Genomic DNA, 17,560 nt, shown 5'->3' with positions numbered 1-17,560 from the left:
ATGGACCAATGTCTTGCTCTGTACCAGATGGTGTTTGGCGCGTTGGATCTGGCTAGGTAGAATGACAGAGATAGAGGGGCGGTTATGTTACGCCACTTTCTAAGTCAATTTAAGGCACATTTATACAATGTAGACAGAGAAAGATTCAATGCACATTTAATAAGTATGAGTTTTTAACACTTGGTAAGTGTTCAAAAGTGTTGAAGTGTTTGGGTTTTAGAGGCTTGTTAACAGTGTCTTCTTACTTCTTTCTCCTCAGGTATGCGGTGGGCATCGCCTACAAGTCGGCCCCCAAGCACGAGTGGATCGGCAAGAACTCGGCTTCCTGGGTCCTGTGCCGCTGCAACAACTCATGGGTGGTGCGCCACAACAGCAAGGAGCTGGCCATCGAGCCTTCGCCCCACCTGCGCCGCGTGGGTGTCCTGCTGGACTACGACGCCGGCTCGCTTTCCTTCTACGACGCCGTGGGCTCACAGCACCTGCACACGTTCCACGTGTCCTTCGCCCAGCCCGTGTGCCCCGTCTTCAACGTGTGGAACAAGTGTCTGACTGTCCTCACGGGTCTGCCCATCCCTGAACACCTAGAAGGGTTGGAAACCCAGAACTGAGACCCCCTGGGAACTAGAATTCCCCCTGGCCAAACCAGACTAAGTTGGTTTGGGTTAGGTTAAGCCACCTTCAAGGCACTTTGGGCCTCTATGAACTAGCAAAGGTTGTCTTCAATCTTGAATCATCTCAGAAAACATCATGCTACCACCTCATTTCATTTCATTTTAGGCACTTTGGACCACCCCTTGGGCCAACATCAATCACACAGACCACCCTCTATTCATCCACAGAACGCTGTTTGCAGTGGGAAAGAAGGAAAAAGCTACGTAGCTGTACAGTTGTGAATTATAGCATTGCCCAACTCCCACATTCATGATTATGGAACCAAAGGAGCCATGAATTTAAATGATTTTATTACTATTTTCGTGTGCTTATATGATAGATATTCATTATTGAAGTGTAAGAAATTAGCCTAGATAAGTTCCAATATGTACAATTTCCCTTATGTTTACACATTGTTCATACATTATTTATGGTCTGTTTACCAGGGATAAGAGACATTTATAAATCTCGGGAAAATATTTTGATGCAATTTATCGATGTTACTTTCTAATCTAGAAAAGGTATTGTGTCCTAGTACATTAATGTGTAAATTATACATATTTTGTGACAACATAATTACTTTCTTCCTTACAGTACCTTAAACCCACAAGTGTAAAAGTACTGTAGCATTTTAGACAAGCAGGGAAACAAAACAAATTGCGTCTTTAATTTTTGTCATGTTTTGTCCTCTTTGCAATGGGATAGGTCCTTTGTTGTTCAGCCATGCATGCTAGTGAGAATCTCTCAGGTCTATTCCAAATCCTGTGTTCATCCATGAAAATAATGCAAACTACTTTGTCCTCTCCTGAGTGAATACTAACTTCCTACTGTCCTTAGCAGTTGTCACAAACCTAAACTGAAAAACACTTCCACTTTGTTGTTAGGTACAGTGAGGACAAGACTATTACAATAATTTCTCTATTCAGGTCCAGTGGCCGCTGGGAGGTAAATATCAATGACAACAACCATGCCTCTGGGCATTTGTCATCCATATGTCACACAGGGAAGCACCACACTTACAAACTCGGTCATTATTTCACCAAGGTCGATGCCACCACGAGCCACAGCTTGACCTCAGCTTGACCACTGTATGACCCAGTGACCATGAACTCAAACGTTGTATGATACGTCTCGCCACCACAAACAGGCACTCCATGATGTACATAGCATATTATGTTCTCTTTTACTCTGTCTTCTTTCGAAAGAAGGACCATCTGGATATTTTACAAACCATCCTTAAGTCTTTAAAGGAACACAATGGATTGGTTCACTCATTAATATGTGTCTTAGGTTTGGGATGATCTGTTTCCTTGTAATGGATGCAGCATTCATCTAATCTTTGATGTTGCCACAGAAACTGTTTCAATTCAGTTGTATGCTTGAATCCGGTGGACACTATTTTAGGAAAGAGGATCGGAATGCTTGTGTCACTGTACAAATATGAAGAGTAGCATTTGTCGATTGTCAAAGGTTCAATAAAGAAAGATACATTTTAACTTGTTTACTGCCTCCTGTACTGTATATTTTATACACACCGACATGCACTCACGCACACACACGCGCACACACACACACACACACACACACACACACACACACACACACACACACACACACACACACACACACACACACACACACACACACACACACACACACACACACACACACACACTCACTTTGTTGTAAACATCACTTTAGCAATAGTTACCGACCACCAACGTAGCCTAATATATTGCTTTTTCTCTTTCTAGAGCCTTGCCTTCCCACCATAAACCGGCCCAACCAGCCATCTATGTCTAAGTTTAGCCTACAAGCTGGTGAATTTATCTTGAGAACTTCCTGTAGACAACAGGGCCTCTTCCTGGTCCGCTAGAGGCTTTTGTCTCTGGTTCACAGGGGCAACGGTGTGACCGGGCAATATGGGCCTTACCCAAAACAATATGGGCCTCAGACAAAACAACAAAGACCTGAATACAACTGACTGGGGTCCTTCCTCTTACAACTAATATACATGTTTGACAACAGTGTTTGGGAAGGTGTGTGTGTGTGTGTGTGTGTGTGTGTGTGTGTGTGTGTGTGTGTGTGTGTGTGTGTGTGTGTGTGTGTGTGTGTGTGTGTGTGTGTGTGTGTGTGTGTGTGTGTGGTACTCCACTGAGAGTCTCAAGGTTGCCATCCTGCTGGGCAAAAACTGTGAAAACGTGGAAAACTGATTGGACTTGCAAAAAGTAATCATTTAATCATATATATTTTTAGGCTGAATTCAATAACAGGGTGACATCTTTGATTGATTTCACACTTGCATCCTTTAGCAGACACTCTTATCCAGAACAACTAGGGTTAAGTGCCTTGATCAATGACAGATTTATTTTTTTATCTTCACCTAGTCAACTTGTGGATTCAAACAAGCAACCTTTTGGTTACTGGCCCAATGCTTTTAACCTCTAGGTTACCTGCCGTCAACATTTCACATTGAATTCATGTTAGTTGACAACTCAACCAAATGTAAATCAAAAATAGATGTTGAACTGACATCTGTGCCCAGTGGGATGGTACAGTGATTCTCGCAGCTCTTACACCAGCCCAGGAAACTGTTAGGATGACATGATTTTCAATGACATCTCTTTTGGTCCCCCGGTAGAAAGGTTTTAGGGATTTCCTGTGTGTTTGGTGTGTGTGTGACGGCATATGTACGTTGTGCATGAGTGAATGTATATGCGTGCATGCATGCATGCTTGTGCGTGCATGCGTGTGCGTGTGTGCAGACAGGTGTGCATGCATATGTGACTGTGTGCGTGCATGTGTGTTGTTCATGAACTTACAGTGACCCTACACATCAATTACTGGTCAGTGGAGGTCATGACTGAGCAGGAGCGCTGTGACATTTCCCTCATGGCTGGATGTTTGGCCAACACACCAGGAATCTTAGCTACCCGTGAGAGAACTGCCTAGAATCACAATCTACAGACACAGGAAGTGAAGGATAGTTGATAAGAGGGAAATAGGAAAAATAACAAAAACAAATGTCTATATCAACTGCCTTCATACAATGTGATAAACATTGTCTGGTTTCATGTGGCTATTTAGTTGTATAGCAAGCATCTACACACATTTCAATAGGACATCCATATTGCTGGTCACGTATTGAAAGGAAAATAAGAAAAAGTTGGCCACATAATTATACTTTACATTATGGCACATGATACTCTTTTCTTTAAAGAAAAGTATTACATCAACTGTGGATGCAGAGTCGAGTCAACTCCATGAATGGCCAGCAGAGGCCAGTATAATGTGAAAAGAAAGTTCTTCATCCATAATCCATAACATCATTTAGAAAAATGATAGTCTTGTGCCAATGTCTAACGATCAGGGTAGTGATATTAGTATGATTCATTACAATAGGACCACACATGCTCAGTTGAATCTGTGTAGTCTGGCTCTTAGTATGGGTTATGGTGATGGTTAATATCTCTGATACAGGCGTCCAGCTATCAACAATGAACTGACAGTACTGATTGTGCTTAATCAAAACAACATCTGTGAATTTGGAATACTATAACATAAACAAAGAAAACAAATAAGGGAAAGATCCTATTAATTCACTGACTACAGCTGTTCCATTAATCAACGTTGGATCCTAATCAAAAGCTTACTAATTCCTCTTACACACTGTTTTGCTTCCTGCCATTATAATAAATTGCCGTTTGATTCGCTGTGTGCCGCTGATCGATCATATGAAGGCTGGGAAGCAATTCAATTTGGTGATTTAAGTCCTCCTGCAATGGGCACAGTTTTTCTAAAGTTATCTATCTGGATTTTGCCTAAATGCATGGAAATAGAATTAATAGAATGGGAGTCCCCATTCAAGTAAACTATTTGTCAGTTCTATTCATCCTTTGTCTATGCATTTCATCCTATCCAGATGGACAACTTTTGAAAAACTGGGCCCTGGGATAACAGGATTATTAGGATAGATAAATGAGAAGGGAGGAGTTTTGGAGTCAGTTGTAAACAAGCATCATTCTTGCTTCCTTCTTTCCTGGTCTGATCAGACATGATCAGATGGCCTAAATGTTCACAATGCGTGATTACAATATACAACAAATGGCATAGCGTGACAACCCTGACTTGCACATAACACATAATGCACCCATACTTCACTGTGTAAAAACACAGGGTGACTTTTCATCAGATTGATATGGTTTGTACCAACATAGTCAGACAGAGCATATTCTGTATCCAGTTACACCAGTATTCACCGACAAAAAAAGTTAAGAGAACATGTCAAAGAGGATAGAATTTCATACACTTTCTTGACATCATCATGTCTCAAGTGAAGATGGTAAGGTCTGTAATCACAACTATTAGTATATAAATATGATATCCTCCTATGTTCCCTCCATCAATCCTAATCAGAACTGGGAAGGGATCAGGTCTGTAATCTAACATCCTAATAGTTCTGATGTTCTTTCATCAGACCTAATCATAACTGAGAATAGCGGAGGAGCTCTTATAGAGCTGGGTCAGAATGACAAATGATGGGGTCGTTTCATCTTAAATCACATTTTCCTCCAGCCCTCTCTCTCCATTTGGTTGAGGCAGCTCTGACAGATCCTGTATCTGTCTGCACCACTCTCTTACATCCACACTGGGCAAGTTCAATTAAGAGGCAGCTCGCAAATACACTCAATGTATTGTTTCTTTCTTTCTTTCTTTCTTTCTTTCTTTCTCTCGCTTTCCTCTCTGTCTGTCTTGCTGTTCCCCCCCCTCTCTCACTCTCTCTTTCCTGTCTGTCTAGCTGTTTCTCTCTCTCTCTCTCTCTCTCTCTCTCTCTCTCTTTCCTGTCTGTCTAGCTGTTTCTCTCTCTCTCTATCTCTTTCCTGTCTGTCTAGCTGTTTCTCTCTCTCTCTCTCTCTCTCTCTCTCTCTCTCTCTCTCTCTATCTCTGTCCTGTCTGTCTAGCTGTTTCTCTCTCTCTCTCTCTCTTTCCTGTCTGTCTAGCTGTTTCTCTCTCTCTCTCTCTCTCTCTCTCTCTCTCTCTCTCTCTCTCTCTCTCTTTCCTGTCTGTCTAGCTGTTTCTCTCTCTCTCTTTCTTCTCTGTATATCTTGGCATTTTTTGGTTTTCTTCTGTGCATGATTAAGGTTATTATTTTTGCTGTGGTATAATTAAGTATGCCCGAATAGGCCGAACGGGGATGCCGTCCCTGTCACTTCGGCACGGCTTTAGGTGTGTTACTGAAGCTACTGTCAGGGTGGAGGAGTTTCTGGTCACCGTAGGAGAGAAGGTAGGAGAGAGGTGGAAGGTAGGTGCATCCCGGACGAAAAAAGCGGTGGTGGTACTTCTTAAAGGAGAGCGCCTTGTATATCGTATGGTTGAGCATGGCGTACTTCTTAAAGGAGAGCGCCTTGTAGATCGTATGGTTGAGCATGGCGTACTTCTTAAAGGAGAGCGCCTTGTAGATCGTATGGTTGAGCATGGCGTACTTCTTAAAGGAGAGCGCCTTGTAGATCGTATGGTTGAGCAGGGCGTACTTCTTAAAGGAGAGCGCCTTGTAGATCGTATGGTTGAGCATGGCGTACTTCTTAAAGAAGAGCGCCTTGTAGATCGTATGGTTGAGCATGGCGTACTTCTTAAAGGAGAGCGCCTTGTAGATCGTATGGTTGAGCATGGCGTACTTCTTAAAGGAGAGCGCCTTGTAGATCGTATGCTTGAGCATGGCGTACTTCTTAAAGGAGAGCGCCTTGTAGATCGTATGGTTGAGCATGGCGTACTTCTTAAAGGAGAGCGCCTTGTAGATCGTATGGTTGAGTATGGCGTACTTCTTAAAGGAGAGCGCCTTGTAGATCGTATGGTTGAGCATGGCGTACTTTTAAAGGAGAGCGCCTTGTAGATCGTATGGTTGAGCATGGCGTACTTCTTAAAGGAGAGCGCCTTGTAGATCGTATGGTTGAGCATGGCGTACTTCTTAAAGGAGAGCACCTTGTAGATCGTATGGTTGAGCATGGCGTACTTCTTAAAGGAGAGCGCCTTGTAGATCGTATGGTTGAGCATGGCGTACTTCTTAAAGGAGAGCGCCTTGTAGATCGTATGGTTGAGCATGGCGTACTTCTTAAAGGAGAGCGCCTTGTAGATCGTATGGTTGAGCATGGCGTACTTCTTAAAGAAGAGCGCCTTGTAGATCGTATGGTTGAGCATGGCGTACTTCTTAAAGGAGAGCGCCTTGTAGATCGTATGGTTGAGCATGGCGTACTTCTTAAAGAAGAGCGCCTTGTAGATCGTATGGTTGAGCATGGCGTACTTCTTAAAGGAGAGCGCCTTGTAGATCGTATGGTTGAGCATGGCGTACTTCTTAAAGGAGAGCGCCTTGTAGATCGTATGGTTGAGCATGGTGTACTTCTCAAAGGAATGTTTATTTAAGTTACGCCGCTTTTTTCTCCATCAACAAGGGTAACATTTCAAATGTACCGCCATTTATTCCAAATGAGCTATTGGAGCGCAAGTTATTGCGCTTTGGGAAGTTCGCCAGTTCAATTAAGGTTGTCCCGTTGGGTTGCAAACACCCAGTGTTGAAACAGATTATGTCATTTCGGCTACAGGTGTTTATGTTTTTGGACTCACCGGAGCAGACTATAGAGTTATCGTTTAAAATCAAGTATGACAATAGACTGTATATGGTTTATGCTAGTACGGGTAGTCAACAGTGTTTTGAGTGTGGGGATGTTGGTCATAAGCGACATGCTTGCCCGAAAAGGGAGAAGGCAGAGGGAGGGGCACAGGTGGTCATCGTAACGCCTGGGTCCACTGATGTAGGGAGAGGTGAGCCGACAGCGGTAGAGCAGCCACAAGCACCTGTTGCTGAGGAACAAGTTATCCGTGTTGAGGGCATGGGGTTGCAACTTGTATTAGAGGGAAATGTTATGCAGCAGAAAAATATTGTTGTAGAAGGTACTGATGTATCTGAAGAGCCAGTTCCTCAGACTGGTGAGCAGGTGCCCAGTACGAGTGCTGGGGTAAAGGATGGGGTTCATGTGGAGCTAGGCTCCCAGGTAGTGGAGGAGGTGCCCAGTACGAGTGCTGGGGTAAAGGATGGGGTTCATGTGGAGCTGGGCTCCCAGGTAGTGGAGGAGGTGCCCCGTACGAGTACTGGGGTAAAGGATGGGGTTCATGTGGAGCTGGGCTCCCAGGTAGTGGAGGAGGTGCCCAGTACGAGTACTGGGGTAAAGGATGGGGTTCATGTGGAGCTGGGCTCCCAGGTAGTGGAGGAGGTGCCCAGTACGAGTGCTGGGGTAAAGGAGGGGGTTCATGTGGAGCTGGGCTCCCAGGTAGTGGAGGAGGTGCCCAGTACGAGTGCTGGGGTAAAGGAGGGGGTTCATGTGGAGCTAGTCTCCCAGGTAGTGGAGGAGATGCCCAGTATGAGTAGTGATGTTCATGTGGGGCTAATCTCCCAGGTAGTGTAGGAGATGCCTGGTACGAGTGATGGGGTGCAGGTGGGGAGTGTTGAAAGGGATGTGGTAGAGGGGAGTCAGTTGTCTGTGGCCTCAGCTGAGGAGGATCAGGAGAAGGATATCTAATTTTGATACGATAGCAGCTGGTGACGACTCAATTTAAGATCTAGAGGAGGTAAATGGGTTTCTGGATCAGACCTTTGGGAAATCTGTCAAATTAGCAGTTTATTTTTATGTTTGTGAGGTCAGCTGTGATGTTACAGAAGACGGTGGGGTTAGACCAATTGAGTGAGAAGAAGCGGTTTCGCTTGAGGAAATTTGTTACCGCTGTTGCAGCAGCAAAAGGTGGTGGGAAACATGGTCAGGTTAATAAGAGAAGATTAAAATAATGATAATGATCATGCTTCATAGGATGTATTTTTTCTCTTTGGTTTCTCTGTGGTTTCTTCTGCTTTTCTTTTCTCTGTCCTACATGGAGGTACTAAGGGTAGGTTCTCTCATTGTTAATGGGGGAAGGGACAGGAATAGGAGGGCTTGGGTATTAGAAGTAATAAAACAGAAAAGACTTAATGTAGTTTTCATACAGGAGACACATAGTGATGAGGAAAATGAGGTTGACTGGGGTATGTGGTGGGAGGGGCAGCATGTACTCAGTCACGGTTCTAATTTCAGTGCTGGGGTGGCAATCTTGTTTTCCTCAGGTTTAGGGGTGACTGTGGTATCTACAACAGAGTTTGTCAAGGGTCGGGTTTTATTGGTCAAGGTGGATGTTATTTTTTATTTTTTAAATGTTTATGCTCCTAATGAGGGTCCAGAGCGTATTGCTGTATTTTATCAAATAAAGGAAAACTTAAGACAGTGTGACCAAGAGGGGTGTATGGTTTTAGGGGGGGACTTGAACTGTACAGTGGATTTTACTGTTGACCGCACTGCTGAAGAACCTCATCTGCGGTCAGCCACTTGCCTGTCTGGCCTATTAACTGAGTTTGAGCTTTCTGATGTGTGGAGAGTAAGGAATGCGAAAGTTAGGCCGTACACATGGCTAAAAGTTAATGAAGGTCGTGTCACTGCAGCAAGGTTAGACAGGTTGTATGTATCTGAGCAATACTGTAGTAGGGTTGGAAGGTGTGACATTACTCCTGTGGATTTCTCTGATCATCATATTGTTACTGTTAATATTCACTTGTCCTGTCCACAAAGGTCATCACCTTACTGTTATTTTAATGTTAAATTGTTACATGTTGTCATGTTTTGTGAAAGGTTTTTCTTGTTTTGGGAAAAATGGAGGGTTACAAAAGGGAATTTTGAGTCCTTGAGACAATGGTGGGAGGTTGGGAAGGCCCCAAAACGATTATTTTGTCAACAGTATACTGCTCTGTCTCAAATCGAAGTCAAAGAGACTATCAAGGCCCTTGAACAGACATCAAGTCTATTGAATTGAAGCTGCTCACTCAGAACGACCCTGGACTAGTCATGAATTTACAGGACAAGAGACATGAACTGAGGTCATTTCTGCATGAAAGAGTGAAGAGTGCCTTGATTAGGTCTCGTTTCGCATCCCTCAAGGATATGGATGCTCCGAGCGCTTAAAAAAAAAACCTAGGGCAGTCGACATTGCAACGTAAACAGATGGTCTGCCTTCGTCTCCCTGATGGGAAGGTGACCACAGATGACAGTGAAATGCGTCAACATGCTGTGGATTTCTACTCGACCATCTATAAGGCGGAGGATTATGACTCTCTGTGTACTGAACAGTTGTTACGCGGTCTTCCTCAATTGGGACCTGAGCAGAGAGTCGCATTGGACTCTGACATTACACTGCAGGAGCTGTCCACAGCAGTTATGCAGCTCTCAACAGGCCGAGCCCCTGGCATCGATGGTTTACCATCTGAGTTTTATAAGCACTTTTGGGGGTCTATTGGGGAGGATTTTTATGAAGTGTTGTGTGAATCATTTCATGAGGGTTCTCTTACTGTATCCTGTCAACGTGCGGTGCTTTCACTGTTGCCAAAAAAAGGGGGATTTGGCTCTCATAAAAAATTGGAGACCCGTTGCTTTGCTGTGCGCTGAATACAAAATTGTTTCTAAATGTCGCTCAAACAGGTTGAAAGAGTATTTGGGATTGTTGGTCCACAAGGACCAGTCCTACTGTGTACCTGATCATTCTATTGTTGACAACTTGTTTCTAATAAGAGATGTTTCAGACATTTGTAAACTGTCTGATGTAAATGTGGGTTTACTTTCTTTGGATCAGGAGAAGGCTTTTGACCATGTGGACCACCAGTACTTGTTTAAAACAATGAAAGCCTTTGGGTTTGGGGATGTTTTTTTGTCTTGGATGAATTTACTGTATGCTGGGGCCTCATGTATGGTGAAGGTGGGGGGTGGTTTGAGTTGCCCCATCCCTGTCCAAAGGGGCGTCAGGCAGGGATGCCCAATTTATATAGTCTGGCGATTGAACCAATGCTTTGTTTTTTAAGAGTGAAGCTTACTGGTTTCTCTGTGCCAGGTGTAATGAAGGGTCCCACAATAGCACTGTCTGTGTATGCAGATGATGTGATAGTTTTTATTACAGGGGTGAGGATGTTAAGGTTCTCTCAAATGCTTTAAAGGTGTATGAGGGGACCTCCTCAGCTAGAGTCAATTGGGGAAAGAGTGAAGCGCTGTGGGCAGGTCAGCTTCAGATGGGGTCCACTCCAAGGTTACCAGGGGGGCTTCAGTGGGGCAGAGATGGGATGAAGACTTTGTTTTTTTTTCTAGGCTCCGATGTCTTTCAGAAAAATAACTGGGAGGGTGTATTGGAGAAAGTGTGTGCCAGACTGTCAAGATGGAAATGGGTGCTGCCCCAGCTGTCTTATAGGGGAAGGGTACAGGTTCAGTCAAAAGGGTGTAGTTGTGTTGCTTAATTTTGTGTTTGGAGCAGCTGTCACGTTCTGACCTTAGTTCCTTTGTTATGTCTTTGTTTTAGTATGGCCAGGGCGTGAGTTGGGTGGGTTTGTCTATGATCCGTTTCTATGTTGCGTTTGCGTTTGGCCTGGTATGGTTCTCAATCAGCGGCAGGTGTAGTTAGTTGTCTCTGATTGAGAATCATACTTAGGTAGCCTTTTCCCACTTGTGTTTCGTAGGTGTTTATTTTCCGTGTCAGTGTTTGTGCCACACGGGACGGTTTCGTTTGTTTCGGTATTTCAAGTTGTTATTTTGTAGTTTAGTGTTCATGTAAATTAAGTATCATTATGGACACTTACCACGCTGCACATTGGTTAGATCTTTCCTACTCCTCATTGTCAGAAGAGGAGGAGGACAAGCATTACAGCAGAAAAATTAGCGACATTGAAGACCCAGTAAAGAACAGTATTCGGGGACAGGTGTCTGTGGATGTGGTGGGAATGCCGGAGGGAATGTTGGCAGCGAGACTAAAAGTTGAGTTTGACTATTATAAACTTGTCAACAATATTGATCTGTTTTTGAGTATAAGCTTATTTTGGATATTTACAATATAAAAATCAATAAAAATGAGAATCAAAATTGTCAACAGGACATCAGTAACAACAATAACAAAGGGTCAAAATAACCATATTTTTAACAATAACAATAAGCATACGGTAGAGTACATGTGCAGGTTGATTGGTCTGTCAGGCACTGTCTCTCAACTTATGGCAGGCAGCAATGTAGTGCGCTGCCAACCCACAGCTCTCTGCGTCCTCCCCCAACAGGATGGGTAGCCTATCCTCATCAGAGAGGTCTTAGAAACCTTGAATAAGGGTTTCAAATTTGGGAACATGAAACTCTCTAATTGTTTTATATTTTTTACATTTTGTCAGGAAATACAGCTCTGTCTCAGGTTCTGCTGTTGTGCAATACAGCCTTTCCTCTACAGGGAGCCAGGTTTCCTGTGTCTACCCTTCTCAATGGCAAGGCTGTGCTGCACAACAGCAGAACCTGAGACGGAGCTGCATTTCCTGACAAAATGTAAAAAATATAAAACAATTAGAGAGTGTCATCTTTCCAAATTTGAAACCCTTATTCAAGGCAATGTAGTTTTGTTTTGACTGTGTTGTAATTTAGTTTATCCTGATTGATTGGATGTTCTCGTCCTGAGGCTTCGGTGTGTTAGTAGAAAAGGTTTGTGAACTCAACCCCAGGACCAGCTGGATGAGGGTACTCTTTTCTTTGCTCAGCTCTTGGCATTGCAGGGCTTGGTAGTGATATGAGAGGGGGACACTGTATTTTAGATGTTTCCAAAACTGAATTGCTCTTTTTTGAGTTTTATTATTAGTTATTATTTATTTATTATTATTTATTATTGGCCTAATTCTGCCCTGCAAAAATTGTTTGTAGTTGTCCTCTGGACATGTAGGAGAATCTTACCGAACTCTGCATGCAGGGTTTCAATGGGGTGTTTGACCCATTTGATGAAATCTTGTTTTGCAAGGGGACCCCACACCTCGCTGCCATAAAGTGCAATTGGTTCAATGACATATTCAATTAGTTTTAGCCAAATGTTAATATGTATTTCAATTTGAATTAGCTTTTCAATGGCTGAGAATGCCCTGCATGCTTTCTCTCTCAGTTCATTCACTGCCTCATTAAGGTGTCCAGTTGAGCTTATTTGTTAAACCTAAGTCATTGTAGTGTGTGCAGTACTCTATATATTTTGTACCAATTGAGAACTTTGGTCTAATTCCCTGAGATCTGGATCTTCTCTGGAAAATCATTATTTTAGTATTTTTGGGATTTAATGCCAGGGCCCAGGTCTGGCAGTACTGCTCTAACAGGTCCAGGCTCTGCTGTAGGCCATGTGCTGTGGTTGATAGCAGGCATAGGTCATCTGCGAAGAGTAGGCATTTAACTTCTGAATTGTGGAGACTAACACCAGGGGCTTAGGATTTTTCTAGAATAGTGGCCAATTCGTTGATGGACATTTCCTCTAGAATCATGGCTTTCCGGCTTCAAGCAGCCCAGAGATTGTTGTACAGAGACTGTTCTAGCTGGGTCGAAACAGCCTACACATTGATGAGGAGAGCGGGCTGTTTGGACTTAGACAAGCACATTTCCCTCTTAAAGCTGGAGGGGGGTGATTTGCCTGGCCTGACTCCATTTTATGATTCTGTTATGCAGGCTTAGGGAGTCCTTGTCAACTCCCGTAAGGCCTGCACGCCACCAGGGATGTGGCTTTTTGAAGAGCCTCTTTTTCACAACACTGCCATCCAGTCCCATGTTTTGGGTTCTGCTAGCCTACGTTCATGCCTGTTAGGCGTGGGGTGTACCAAGCTGCATCATTTGATGCAGAGCAGGAGCAGATCGTTGGAGGAGCTGGGAAAAAGAGCGGGGATCCGATCATCTCGCCTACTGAGGAAGGTCGTCGCTGAGGTCTGTGACTCCTTGCCAGTGCTTCATCTGCAGTATGTGACTGACACTTCCAATTCTGATCGGTGGAAGGAGGGTCTGGATTATGTGTTCCCTGCACTGATTGTTAGTGCTGTGATGGGGGCATTCAAGAAGGACGTGGGGATGCTGCTTTCCTTCGATACACCGGAGCTGGGGGAGTTCAATGAGATGGTAAAAAAGGCCATGTACAGAATATGTGTAAAGGTGTCCCATGCCTCTTCCCTGGAAGGGGTAAAATCGATGAGGTGGGCGGTGTGCTTGGTCCAGGTGCCTCTCCAAAAGGCTGTTGGTGATCATTATACAAACTGCCTAATGATAAGAGGACAGGTGACCTCCAATGGAGCATAATACATGGAGCTATAGCCACCAACATGCACCTGGTACACCTGGACCCTACTGTTGGGGAGGGGTGTCCATTCTGTGCTGAGTCTGAAACTCTGGCACATCTGTTTTGACTGTGTCCCATGTTGGTTGGGATGATTGACCTGATCACTGATTGGTTCTCAACGTTGGGAGAGGTTTTCTCTTCCCAACTGTATATATTTGGGCCAAAGTACAGGTTCAGTCAAAAGGGTGGAGTTGTGTTGCTTAATTTTGTGTTAGGGGCAGCTGTCACGTTCTTTGTTATGTCTTTGTTTTAGTATGGTCAGGGCGTGAGTTGGGTGGGTTTGTCTATGTTCGGTTTTCTATTGTGTTTTGCGTTTGGCCTGCTATGGTTCTCGTTAGTTGTCTCTGATTGAGACTAAAACCAGGGGCTGAGGATTTTTCTAGAATAGTGGCCAATTCGTTGATGTAAATATTGAAGAGTGCAGGGCTCAGATTGCAACCCTGATGAAGGCCCCGCCCCTGGTTAAAGAATTCTGTTCTTTTCTTGTTAATTTTAATGCTGCACGTATTGCCAGTATACACTGATTTAATTATGTCATATGTTTTACCCCTACACGACTTTCAGTAACTTTGTAGAAGAGTCCTATATGCCACATGCCACATAGAATCAAATGCTTTTTGGAAGTCGATAAAGCAAGCGTATATTTTGGTATTATTTTGGTGGACATGTTTATCTATCAGGGTGTGTAGGGTGTAACTATGATCAGTTGTACGATGTTTTGGTATAAATCCAATTAGGCTTTTACTCAAGACATTGTGCTTATTAAGGAAGTTTAGAACTCTTACATTGATGATACTACAGAAAACCTTCCCCAGGTTACTGTTCACACAAATGCCTCTGTAATTGTTAGGGTCAAAATTGTCCTTGATTCCAGATGTCAGGGAAATAACCTACACTCAGGATCAAATTAAACCGTTTTAATATAGCCAATTGAAATTTTGCACTAGTGAGTTTGAGCATCATTTAGGATCATTATAGCTTTTTCTAATCCATTCAACTTCTCATGAATTTGCCGTTGTTCTGCGTTTGTGTCAATTTGAACTGTGTTGTTGAGTGTTTTAAAATGGGTTGACCATATGTCACCATTTTGTATCACTAATTCCTCTTGTTTAGAATCTTTTCTATTTTTTTTTCAATTTTGCCCGAAGTTGTTTGTGTTTATGGACTCCTCAATTAGTGTCAGCTGCTTGCTGTTGAACTGTGATTTTTTGGGTTCTGAGTGTACGTTAATAGAGTTTTAAAGTCTCACAGTGATGAAGGCGTAAATCACCATTATTTGGGTGTCTGTGCTTTTGGTTGGATAGTGTTCTAAGTTTATTCCTTATAATTTTACAATCTGCATCAAACCAGTTGTCATCTGTGATCTTTTTTGTTTTGTTTTTTGTCAATTTCAATTGTGCATCTTTTGCCATTTGCCTGAATATATAGTTGATGTTTTTTACTGCTAGATTGATGCATTCTTTACTGTGAGTGAATGTGGTATCCAGAAAGTTATCTAAGAGTATTTGGATATTTTGGTTACAGGTTGCTTTCTGGTATTCTTCTGTGCTGTTTTGGGCCCATCTGTATGAATTTCTGACGTTGTACAGCTTACTGGGCTGTGAATGTGTGGTTGTTTCCATGTCTGTTCTTTTGAGGAACAACACAATTTGGCTGTGATCAGACGGAGGTGTTAGTGGCTTGACAGTGAATGAGCTGAGAAAGAAGGGGTCATATAGTCTACTGTACTGTGGCCAAGAGGTGAGCAGCAGGTGAATCTCCCCAAAGAGTTGCCTGGTAACCTACCATTGACAAAATCTCTCTCTCTCTCTCTCTCTCTCTCTCTCTCTCTCTCTCTCTCTCTCTCTCTCTCTCTCTCTCTCTCTCTCTCTCTCTCTCTCTCTCTCTCTCTCTCTCTCTCTCATTTAGTCAGTCAGCCAGTGAGTCAGTGTCTCCATCCTTTCATAATAGTCAGCAGTTTTATCCTGACAGCCAAGAGAATCCAATTATTTTGCACCCCTCAATCCTAAAATCTTCACTGAGGGTGAAACAAACTTGGACAGGTCCCCCTTTTTTCTACTGCACCAGCTAATTAAGTGATGATAATTTATTGGGCTCCACATTTGCGAGGGCTTTTGTGCTTTCAAGCCATTGAAAAAAAAGCAGCTTGAGTAGCCGAGTGTCTGAAAACGATAAAGCCATAAATTGAAAGGTCACCGCATCAGCGCTAACGTGTTACCTAGGTGTTCCAGTCTTTTCCCTGACCTTTCCTTTCCACTAATCTAAAAAGTAAGAGCAGATCCAATGGGAATAGAGATGGTGAGGGCAGCCGAGCAACAATGAACGGCGAGGTCACTCAAGGACGCGTGCAGCCAGTTTCCATCCGACTGTTAACATTCTGAAGAGAAGCTCTAGCTTACACTGACTCCCAGAAACAGGACATGTACAGCCCCCTGGCTGGGTGAAATAGATGCTGACGCTCCAATGGCAATGGCTCACCACAGTTTAGCCCTCCCCATCAAGGTCTGACCAGTTTAACCGCACATCTTCTGTAATTCATTTGTTTTTTTGGGGGGGGGTACACTATTATCCAATGGTGAAAAAGCAGAGAGCCTCACTTACTGTATGTCACGCCAGGATGAAATGGCGCTGCCTTTAAAAAAAAATGAAGATAGCAGAGAGATGATGTGAGATGCTGTGACTCAGTAGGTTGAACAAACAAGCGGAAATGTGTTGCACAGGGGGGTGGGATGTGACAGGGCGCATCGCAAGGCTAATTTCTTATGGATTACCTGTGCAGAGTCCCCTTGGAGAGAGATTTGGAAGTGGCGCTCTCCCTGGTGACACTTAAATGGCATGTTGCTGCCCCTGTTGTGTTGAAGGAAAGACAGTTTAGTATTAGATGCATCTGTGTGTGTGAAGCGGGTTGGGGGGTTAGTGTGGGTGTGTGCTTGTGTGCGTGCGTGCGTGCGTGTGAGGGGTGAGGGGGTCTGTCTGTCTGTCTGTCTGTCTGTCTGTCTGTCTCTCTGTCTCTCTGTCTGTCTGTCTGTCTGTCTGTCTCTCTGTCTGTCTACTTAAAAACATACTGAAACATATACGCTTCACTCTTAGCGTCTCCTACAACATTTACTGTGTGCTGGGGCCGACAGACCTCCTTCCCATAGACGTCAGAGATTGTAATCTGATTTGACGCCTGACCATGACCAAATATGTAAGCAGTCACCCAGCATTTCCATGTGACAATGTATCATTGAATAACTAATGATAGAGTGAGGATTACATGTAAGACAAAAAATCTAAGAAAATCTAAGTTATCGGGCATTATTGCTTAAATAATGGAGTGTTTAGTATGGACAGCATATGAACAGGAAATGTGTGTATAGCAGTAGTTATACAGGATGATCCATGACTAGAATACAATATATACACATGAAGTGGGTTAAACAGTATGTAAACATGATTAAATTGACCATTGTTCAATGACTCTCTATATTTAGTGCAGCAGTCTATTTAGTGCAGGGTAGAGTACTGGGTGGTAGCCGGCTGGTAACAGAGACTGAGGTTCAGGGCAGCGTACTGGGTGGAGGCACCTATACTGTCTCCTACGTCTAGATGGTAGCAGGGAAAACCATCCGTGGCTTCGGTGGTTGAGGTCATTGATGATTTTCCTTGCCTTCCTGTGACCCCGGGCGCTGTAGATGTCCTCGAG

General features: G+C 43.6%; 1 protein-coding gene across 1 annotated transcript in view; it reads left to right on the top strand.

The window, feature by feature from the left end:
* Positions 1-2,153, top strand: part of LOC135542594 (E3 ubiquitin-protein ligase Midline-1-like) — a 35,532-nt gene extending 33,379 nt beyond the window's left edge. Inside the window, exon 10 of the mRNA XM_064969689.1 lies at positions 260-2,153. Within this exon, the coding sequence (XP_064825761.1) occupies positions 260-608 (349 nt within the window). The 3' untranslated portion in view covers positions 609-2,153. The remainder of the gene's footprint in view (positions 1-259) is intronic.
* The last annotated feature ends 15,407 nt before the right edge of the window (positions 2,154-17,560 follow it).

This window comes from Oncorhynchus masou, chromosome 6 (assembly GCF_036934945.1).
Source record: "Oncorhynchus masou masou isolate Uvic2021 chromosome 6, UVic_Omas_1.1, whole genome shotgun sequence".
NCBI classification, from domain to species: Eukaryota; Metazoa; Chordata; class Actinopteri; order Salmoniformes; family Salmonidae; genus Oncorhynchus; species Oncorhynchus masou.
The sequence above is the reverse complement of the archived record's forward strand: the minus strand, read 5'-3'. Positions and strand labels throughout refer to the sequence as shown.